Below are 10141 nucleotides of genomic sequence, written 5' to 3'. Positions count from 1 at the left end.
AAGGGGCCTGGATGAAACAGGACAATATATTTCCTGTATCATTTCACTTTAGCCTCAAATTCTTCATTTGAGGAGTTATAGAACTACTGAGACAATTGCATATGGACTTATTTCAGACTCATCCCCACCTCCAGCCATCTTCTTAGCCCCACATACAGCACCAGCAAAGAGTCAAGCAGCAGGTCCAGGTCGAAATCAAAAAACAACTGGAAACATCATTCTAAGTGAGAGCCATTTATTTCTTTTGTCATTGCCAAACATTCCCCAAGTCTTACTCACCAGAAATTAACATAGCTTCTTCATTTCTCCTCCCTGACAACCCTCATCTACTGAAAGGTTTTAAGGATGCAACTACCAATAAAAATGTAGTGTAGACATTCCATTTCCTTCACTTGTTTCAAAACTACCTATTCTGGCAGTATCTAATTCAGGTTTCAATGCTCCTTGTTTGAAAGTGGTCTTCACAAAAGCCCACATGTTAAAGCTATTCAGAGGAGCACAAACAACAGAGTTAAAGGGTGGTAATAGCCTTCAGAATTTGAAAGGTAGTATTCATCCACATCAAGTCTAATTTTTTAAGTGGCATATGCCACAAAATAGGCAAGAATATATAAGACCAACATTTTATGCAAAAGGGGAAAGAGAATCCAGAAACACGACAATGCTGCTCTAACCAATGCTCCAGAGAAAGCCACCCTCAAAGGGGAAGAGTCCATTAAACATTACCAGGTAAGTATGAGGTACAGAAAAAGAACTTTACTTTCCAGCTCCAGATTAATATCTACATCTGGTGTCAAAGTGTCAGAATATAAAGAGGATAGAACTTCATATATAAAAGAGGGTAGAAGGACAATATTCTCAGAAAATTCAGACACAGGGTTGTCTAAAGGAATGGATGAGGACTTAGCAGGATTATAGACTAACAAGTGAGGTAAAATCCAGGGCAGAAGGAATGTGCACCATGATTTCCAATCTTAATGGCATTACCAGGAGCAGTAGGCTACTGTGTCAGGGGCATTGTGACATTTCTCAATCCTTAGAATCAAGGGAGCAAAAGCAAGCTTCAGGAGGGCATCATTGCAACAGATGAGACTTCAGGCCCCAGAAAGTTTGGAGCAGTATTTATTGCTTCTACTTTTTTCTTTCTAGTCATTTTAATGTTTGAGCCACATTACTCCTAAGGCTGCTTTTCATGCCTGTGGGTCTAGTTAGTAGTCACTGCTACCTGGTAGAAAGATTTCCCAGTATAACCAGTGGAGGGAGGTTCTAGCTTTTTCTTGCTAAGTCCTTTTCTTACTTTCAATCCTAAAACCATATTGAGGACACACAACAGCCTCCATAAAGTTTTGCTTCCCAAGAGGACAGGGTAACCTACTATATAAGTGACAACAGTTCTAGCTTCTATAACAATATCACAAATACAAAATGATAAACCAGTATGGTTTTAAAAAATTAGTTTGGAATTGTTTTATAAGCTAGATGATGGAATGGCTACTAAATCAATGGAGCTTCCAAGAACATTCAAACCCCAGGAAGGAAAAGACAACCAAACAGGTTTCTTAATCTTGAATAGGGCAAGAGGGGCATATACTTGGCCTTAAGAGGGAGCTCTTTGGGCAAGAGAAGAGAAAAACAAGAGGACTCCAAAGAGGAATAGTAGGAAAACCTACTAAAAGGGGAAAGAGAGAGAATGAAAGTGAGTTAGTAGAGAAGACAATGAAATTTACACAGGAGAAAGGAGCTGAGAAAGTCACAGCCTTACACGAATAGCTGAAAGCATCTTCGCTCAGCCCCACCACTCAGGCCTCCCCACATAGTTCCCTGTGACAAGAGCATCACATTCACTCTCCTAGGAGCACTTTCACTGACTGCCTATTTCCTTCCTCGTTTATGATTCGTCTTTGGGGGCTTTACTTTCTGGAACTGTGCGGGCACTGGCTCCTGCTCTGATTCCTTACAGGAGGTCGACACGACCAGTTCCTCATTATTCCTCCTCTGATCCTTCCCTACTCTAAGACTCATCTCAGTTTCAGGAAGCTCAATGCCAGGCTGCTGCCGCCTTCTAAGAGACCTTCTGCTCCTGTGCTGCTGCCTCCGCTTTTCTTCTTCCTGCTGCCGCTGCTTTATCTTCATCAGCTTTTCGAAGCTTTTGGTGGTTGTTGGATTTACAACAAACCAATCCTAGAGAGGCAGAACAGAAAAGTCATCTAGTGAGAAACACAGAAAGAACATACAGAAGGGGTATAGGAAGAATGAAAGAAAAAGCGTGGTTAGGGCATAAAATAGTAAGGAAGAAACAGGTATACAGAGTCATACCTTAGAACTTTATATATTTTTTTTAATATTCTTTTAGTTATAGATGGACACAATACTTTATTTATTTATTTATTTATTTATTTATGTTTATGTGGTACTGAGGATCAAACCTAGGGCCTCATGTGTGGGAGGCAAGTACTTTACCACTGAGCTACAACCCCAGAACTTTATATTTTAAATTGAAGAAACCTAATACATGATTCTGGATACTTTTTGTTGTTGTTGTAGATGGACAGCATGCCTTTATTTTGTTTATTTTTATGCCATGCTAAGGATCGAACCCAGTGCCTCACACGTGCTAAGCAAGCGTTCTGCTACTGAGCTACAGCCCCAATTCTGGGTACTTTTAATAAATGATCTACAGTCTTTTTATTGAGCATCATCCCATCCATTTCATTCTTTTATATAAATCTCATGATGAGATGTAAAGCACTGAACCACAGAAGATTTTTATTTCATGGACAGTGTAGTGAACAAGAACATGATTTTTTTGTGTGGTGTGGGTGGGGTGGGCCACAGAGGAATGACCCCAGAAATTAACCATTTAATTTCTGGAGCATTTAACCACTGAGGCACATCCCTAGCCTTTTTTATTTTTCCTTTTGAGACAGGATCTCACTAAGTTGCTTAGGACCTCACTGAATTGCTGAGGTGACTTTGAACTTGCAATCCTCCTACCTTAGCCTCCCAAACCACTGGGATTACAAGCATGCACCACCACACCAGCCAAGAACATGAACTATGCAGCCAGTGCTCCTCAGTGCAATTCCCAGTTCTGTTTTAGTTATGTAACTATAGGCAAGTTACTTAACCTCTCTGAGCTTCAGTTTAAAAAATTAATGGGTAGGACTGGGGTTGTGACTCAGAGGTAGAGCGCTCATCCAGCATGCATGAGGCACTGGATTAGATCCTCAGCACCATATAAAATAAAATAAAGATATTGTGATATGAAAAATTGTGCTCTATAAGTGTAACATGAATTATAATGCATTCTGCTGTCATATATAACAAATTAGAATAAAAAATTTAAAAAAGATAGTGTCCACCTGTAACTAAAAAATAAATATTAAAAAAATTAATGGGTAAGGGATATGAAATCAAATTAGAAAGTATTCTTGCCAAAAATGTAAAAGAATACAAAAAGAACTGAATCTAATCAGTGATGTCATCAATCTTCCAGAACTATCAATTTATATGAAACAGCTAGGATAGAAGAATACCACCAGAAGATGCAATCAGCAAAATCCAGAATATGAATGATCTAGTTTCTCCAACCAGTAAATGGCAACCAGAAAAAAGCTTCTAAACCTGCATGGTTGAACAGCCACTGCCCACATGTAGCTAATGAGCTCTTGAAATGTGGTCAGTCCAAATTGAAATAATCTTTCAATGAAAAATTAACACCAAATTTCAAGACTTCACATGAAAAAACTGAAAATATCTCATTCATAATTTATTAATTGATGGCCATATTAAAAATAATATTGTGGATATACTGGATTAAAATTAATTTTACCTGTTTTAATTATATATTTTTAAATGCAGCTGCTAAAAAACTTTATATACATGGCTCACATTCCATTTCTATTACAATAGCAAATGCTCTAGATAAAAGCAAAAAATTGCAGTATATGGACCAAATATTAGATTTTGATTTGAATAAGCCAATTCTGAAGGGAAAAAACAAGACAATTAACGGGAAATTTAAATAATGACTCAATATATGAAGATACTAAAGAATCACTGTAACTCTTCTTAGGCATAATGATGTTTGTGGATATATGTTTTTAAAAATTTTTATCTTTTAGAGATACATATCAAAAGAATCATTTACACTTAACATGATATATGGAATCTGCAATAATCCTTTATAGTTGGTTTGTGGTTTTTTTTTTAAAAGAGAGAGAGAGAGAGAATTTTAATAAATATTTTTTAGTTATCGGCAGACACAGCATCATTGTTTGTATGTGGTGCTGAGGATCGAACCCAGGTCACATGCATGCCAGGCAAACGCGCTACCGCTTGAGCCACATCCCCAGCCCTCCTTTATAGCTGTTTTATGCAGTATATTGAACAGCATTAAAAATAGGCTGCTAGGGCTGGGAATGTGGCTCAGTGGTAGAGTGCTTGCCTGGCATGAATGAGCCCTGAGTTCGATTCCCAGCACCACAAAAAAAGTAAATAAATAAATAGGCTGCCAATAGACATTAGAATACCAGAAAGCATAACAGTATGTATGGAGATTGTTTGAAACAATAATGTCAAACATGTGAATTCAACATAGTTCCCCAATTCCTGATCTGTCTGGATTTAAGAGAAGAGCTTAAGGATGCTCTCAATTATAGTGATTTCATAAATTTTCATAGAAAAACACAATTATGTCTAATTTTAGAGAGTATTTTAGCTTTAGTGTCTCAGTTGGTACCGTAGTTACTTTCTTTTGACACTCCTAGACCATAAAATCAGGGACAAAGTCCACCTCTCTTGCGGCTTACGTATCAGGTCCATAGGATTACAAAACCACTGTGGGAAAGCAGAGACCTTACCTCAGCATGGACAGAGTTGATGTGATACTTGACACCACTCTCCGACACAAATTCTTTCTGACATAAAAGACACTTGTATTTTCCAGCCACAAAGTTTCCCTATTTCCAAAAGAGAAAGAAAATAAAGTTATTGGTAAAATCAGGAACACACACCTGGATTATGTGCAGGGATTGTTAGAGATGAAAAGGGGGATATTATTAGAGCAAAGGAAAAGATCCAAAACAGCAGTATGTTTAGGAAAACCAACTTAGACTCTCACCAGTGCAAATCTGTCCTAATGCAATTCTATACAAACACCTACTCCAACTTCAACAAGACCTGATGTCTTTCTACTTCTATATTATGTACAATGCCACATTTTTGTACTTTCTCAGGTTCCTTTCACTTCACTTTCAGGTTCTTTTGTTCTTCCCCCAAATGAGCAAACTCCCCAAGTTCACCAGAAGCACCAATATGCAATTCTTCCCACTATAATCCACTGCTGCAAAGAGTGCCTTGGAAATCCAGAATTAGAAGAATACCATCCATAATGCCTAGTTTAAGGACTCAAAAACTAGGATCAAGATGACAAACTCCTAAGCATTCCTGGACAGATCTGGTTGGGATGCCTACAACTCCCTTATTGGCTTCAACTGAGACTTCTCTCCCCTCCTGAAGCTTCAGGTTTCCATGGTGCTCATTTTGTGTGAGGAGATACTTCTGAATGAGATTGGAAAGTAGCAGCATTTCCCATGGCTCGTGGGTTGTAGGACACCTGGGTCAACATGGAAAAGATTCAGTGAGGTGAATGGCTGTTAGTCTGACACCCTATCCCATCTCCCATCCCCAGAGGCCATATAGTTCAAATAGGTTTGGAAGATCTTCACCAATCCAGATAAGTACATGTAGCTTTTTTCCCCAGAAAGTTAAGGTCCAATAAGACAGAACAGGTCCAGTGTGGGAGAGGCTCAGAGGGAATCTCTGGTAGGGACTCAGAACTCATGTATTTTTCTCCAAATTCCTTTATTTAGTATGGCGTACAGCTATGTCTTCTCTGTGTCTTGGGCATACCCTGGAATCCCATCCAATATGAGACCAAGAATCTTTGCAACACAGAAGCCTTTAAAGCAGCCTCTGAAGATAACAGTAAACAGGATGACTAGCTGTTCACCTAAACTGAGTTCTCTTCCATGTCAGACTATTTTAAAGGATATATTAAAATATTAATTTTAAAAAATACAAACCAATGTACAAGAGCCCAGGTGAGCTTTAAGGCCAGATACACTACTGTAGACAGCCTCACAACCCTGAAAAAGAAAAGAATAAGGTGAAGGCTACACCAAAAACATCCTTCTCTTAGCAATCTGGCCATTTATACGATCAACTGTACATTTAGAAGATAAATATACAGTGCCCCAAAACAAACACAAAATGAATCCACATGTGAGTCACAAAAGCATGAAGGAAAACAAGGAATGCCAATATAGTGCAGTGGAAGAACACTTGACTAGCATGCATGAAGCCCTGGATATAATCTCCAAGACTACAGGTGGATCCAAAAAAAGGGAAAAAGAAAAGAAAGTCAATAAATTGTTCAGGAAAGTTAAATCCATTTCTTTTCCTAGTATTTTCTGTGATACTTAACAGAAATACAGAAAATTCCATGTTTAGATTTTTTAAAAATCCTTTTTATGTAGTGCAAATGTGTCTCCTACTCCTTTTATTTATTTATTTCTAAGTATTGCTTATATAGTTGTGATTACAATCTTAAAGATGGCTAAAAAATCTCTGCCTCTCTTGTCATCAAGAAGTGCAGTCTATTTACCCTCCCTCTGAGTCTGGGTTGGCCCTGTGATGTTTTTGACCAATACAATGCCATGAAAGTAATGCTGTGAAAATTTAAAGTGAGGCATTCAGAGATATGCAGCTTCTGCTTTCCTGTTCTTAGAATAGTCATTGTGTACCCTGCTGGTAGTCCCACTATCCTGCTAAAAAGAGAGGCCAGATGGAAGGCCAGGTTCCCAGCTGAATGCAACTGCAAAGAAGCCATCTGGGACATTCCAGTCCAAGCACTGGCCTGCTCATCTGACAAGAATTATTCATTTACAGAATTGTGAAGAAATAAAAATAACTGTTATTTTAAGCCACTACAGTTCAAGGGCTTTGTTATGAAGGAATAAATAATTGAAAACAAGAGCAGACACTTCAGAAACATTTACTGAATTAATGAAAGAGAAAGAACTACCTGGTTAGGACACTGAATACGATGATACTTCTTGATATCTGTCTTCCATTTGTGTAGTACTTCCTGGCTGAAGGTAGGTAGCCCAGGGCGAGTATATTTTAACTAGAAGATAAGAAACATTTTATTGCAGGACTGCAACTCCCAATGAAAATATCCCAAAAGCTTCACACCCACCTCTTTAGGTTATATATTTCAGTAATCCACGTTTATCTTCATATAGAAAAACATCTAAGATGTAAGACCCTCTAAAGTTCCCAAAACTGACAAATATAAGTGGCTTTATTTAGGCTTAGAAGACTTTTGGATATAAAGCTTCATTGTTGTTAAAACATTTTTCTGTTCTTTTTTTTTTTTTTAAAGTTGCAGAGCATATACATAGAAATAAAATATTTGAGGGAGGACGACAAAGGGAGGAGGAGCAATAGAGAGCGCACGCACAAGGAGCTGAACACAGTGGTGCACACCTATAATCCCAGCTACTTAAGAGGATGAGGCAGAAGGATCCCAAGTTCCAGGCCAGCCTAGGCTACTTTATTAGACACCATCTCAAAAAATAAAAAGGGCTAGGGATGTAGTTCAATGATAGAGCACCCCTAGGTTCAATCCCCAGTACCTTGAAAAAGAAGGGAAAAAAGAGACAGGACTATAAAGATGTATTCATATAGTCTTTCAACAGAAATATATGTAGATGATAAAAAGAAGCCATAAACTTTTAAACGTTAACAGTAGTATTCTCTGGGTAATCAAATTTGGGATGATTTTAATGTTTTCCTCTGTTAATCTGTATTTCCTTTCTTTTTTTTTTAGTTATAGGTGGGCACAATATTTTATTTTATTTTTATGTGGTGCTGAGGATCAAACTCAGTGCCTCACACATGCCAGGCGAGCACTCTACCACTGAGCCACAGCCCCAGCCCTTAATCTGTATTTCTATTCTTCAATTATAACATGCTAAATTTTGATATTTTTTAAATTCTAAAACAAAACAACTGAAGTTCAATCTAAAAGATGCAAAGAAACCAGAAAACATAACATGTAATCTTTGCTTATCTGCAAAAGCAGAATAATTTCTAGACCTCCTTTCACATACTTTGACATGAGTTACATGTACAACAACTGCAAGTGGAGCTTTCAGAGACAGCACCTGCAGAGACAGTTCCTGCACAGTCCACCTGGGTAAGAGCTTTACTTCTGGCAAGCAGTCTCCATGATTCAACAATAAAGTATCTTAAAAGGAACTGGAACTCTGAGAAAAGCAAATCAAAGCCCAGAGAGGTAATGGGGGAAAGAAGGTAGCTGAAAGAGGCCCTGGTAAAGCTAAATCAGAGCATAGAGTAGGTATTATTTATAAGCATTTATTCTCCTCAGCAGCTAGTACAAATGAGCCCATCTAAAATTCTTTTATGGTGAAAGGGGAATACTTATATAACTATTACTTTTATACAATAAACGACCTTAGTTATAAAAATTATGTACTAAGTAGCACTTAAAAATAGACAATGAGGGGCTGGGGTATGGCTCAGCAATAGAGCACTCACCTAGCACATGCGAGGCCCTGGGTTAGATCTCAGCACCACATAAAAATAAATAAAAGTATTGTGTCCAACTACAACTAAAAAAGAAATAAAGAATAGAAAATGAGGACAATCTCTGTGAATACACATGGAGTGATTTCTAGGAATATATTATAGAGTGAAATAGAACAGAGTGCAAAAAAAAAACCAGAGCACAGAGTAGGTATGCAAGCTGAGCATAGTGTAAAAAGTGTAAAAAGTTTAAAACTGTTCAAAAAAATGATAGGGGAATGTCAAAGAGACACAGAAAAATAAAAAGAGGGAAATATAGACTTATGATCATCCATCTCATTAAAATGCTTAGAAAGAATAAGCAGAAACTAATGGGTTTGGTTATCTTTGAAGGTAGGTGGGAACAGACAGAAAGAAAAGGAAAATGGAAATGGAATAGTTGGAGGAAGGAGTAGTGACTCTCCTTGAAGTATATCTTTTTTAAGTCTGACTTAGAAATATGGTAATATTACACAAACCTTCAAAAATAAATGATTTAAATTGAGGAAGAGGGAGAAAAGTGGGAGAACGCAAATATAATAGAATAAAACATGAACCTATTACAAATGAGTAGCATAATGAAGGGGGTGAGGAAGAAAAAAAATCAAGCTAAGCAAATTTGGAAAACTGTACTTTTACTATATATTTTATAAGGCTAAGGGTGAAAAAAACTGCATGTAAACATTCTCCAGTAATTCTTTTACTCTACAGGGGAATGTGTCAGCAATTCTGAAACTACTGGATGTCATACTAGATTTGAGAAAATGTGTAATGATACTGGACATAACAAGAGTCAGATCTGAGCAGAGTGCAAAAAAAAAAAAAGAGGGAAATATAGACATATGATCATCCATCTCATAAAAACTCCTTTTGGACAAAGGAGTAACAAATAAGGAAGAGGAAAACTAGAATGAAATTTGAGGTGTTGACTGGAATTAAAGGTATTATGACTTTTAATATACATACAGATAGGCATAGAAATAAACATGGATTTTCTGTGCATACACAAATATACAAACATGTATACCTTTTAGCTCTAGGTACCAAGAAAGCCCAGAAACAATGAAAGCCCAGTAGGAAAGAGCACACCTAACACTAAAGTCTTAGTTTATAAACATAATCTCTAAAAAGGAAGGAGTGTTCCTTGGAAAATGGTTGATTCCAGATGTGGGGCAGGAAAAATGCAAGCTGAGCATAGTATAAAAAGTTTAAAACTGTTCAAAAAAATGATAGGGCAATGTCAAAGAGACACAGGGGCCCACTTGAAATATCTTTCAAAAGTACCTAAATCTGGGAAAATTTGAGCGGCAAAATAAATAATACATTGAATTATACAAAATAATAAATTAAGTATCTATGAGTATATTGCTGGCACCCCCACATCCTTAGCTTCTGCATGTGCTGAATCGATTAACTATGGATTAAAAATATTCAGAAAAATATTTCATCTGTACTGAACATGTACAGACATTTTTCTAGTCAATATTCC

The 10141-nt window shown here is 37.2% G+C and overlaps 1 protein-coding gene across 6 annotated transcripts in view; it reads right to left on the bottom strand.

Moving 5' to 3' along the window:
* Positions 1-218: 218 nt before the first annotated feature.
* Znf512 (zinc finger protein 512) overlaps positions 219-10141 on the bottom strand; it is a 32239-nt gene continuing 22316 nt past the window's right edge. For all 6 annotated transcript variants that reach the window (XM_046441515.2, XM_046441516.2, XM_046441518.2 and 3 more), the window contains 4 exons: positions 7088-7189; positions 6087-6149; positions 4863-4961; positions 219-2181 (listed from right to left, as the gene is read on the bottom strand). In XM_046441515.2, the coding sequence (XP_046297471.1) occupies positions 1873-2181; positions 4863-4961; positions 6087-6149; positions 7088-7189 (573 nt within the window). In that variant the 3' untranslated portion in view covers positions 219-1872. The remainder of the gene's footprint in view (positions 2182-4862; positions 4962-6086; positions 6150-7087; positions 7190-10141) is intronic.

Source organism: Marmota monax, unplaced genomic scaffold (assembly GCF_021218885.2).
Source record: "Marmota monax isolate L192 unplaced genomic scaffold, Marmota_monax_Labrador192_F-V1.1 WCK01_AAM20220418_F8-fsc00010, whole genome shotgun sequence".
In the NCBI taxonomy this organism is placed as follows: domain Eukaryota; kingdom Metazoa; phylum Chordata; class Mammalia; order Rodentia; family Sciuridae; genus Marmota; species Marmota monax.
This window is presented reverse-complemented; position numbering and strand designations above follow the sequence as displayed.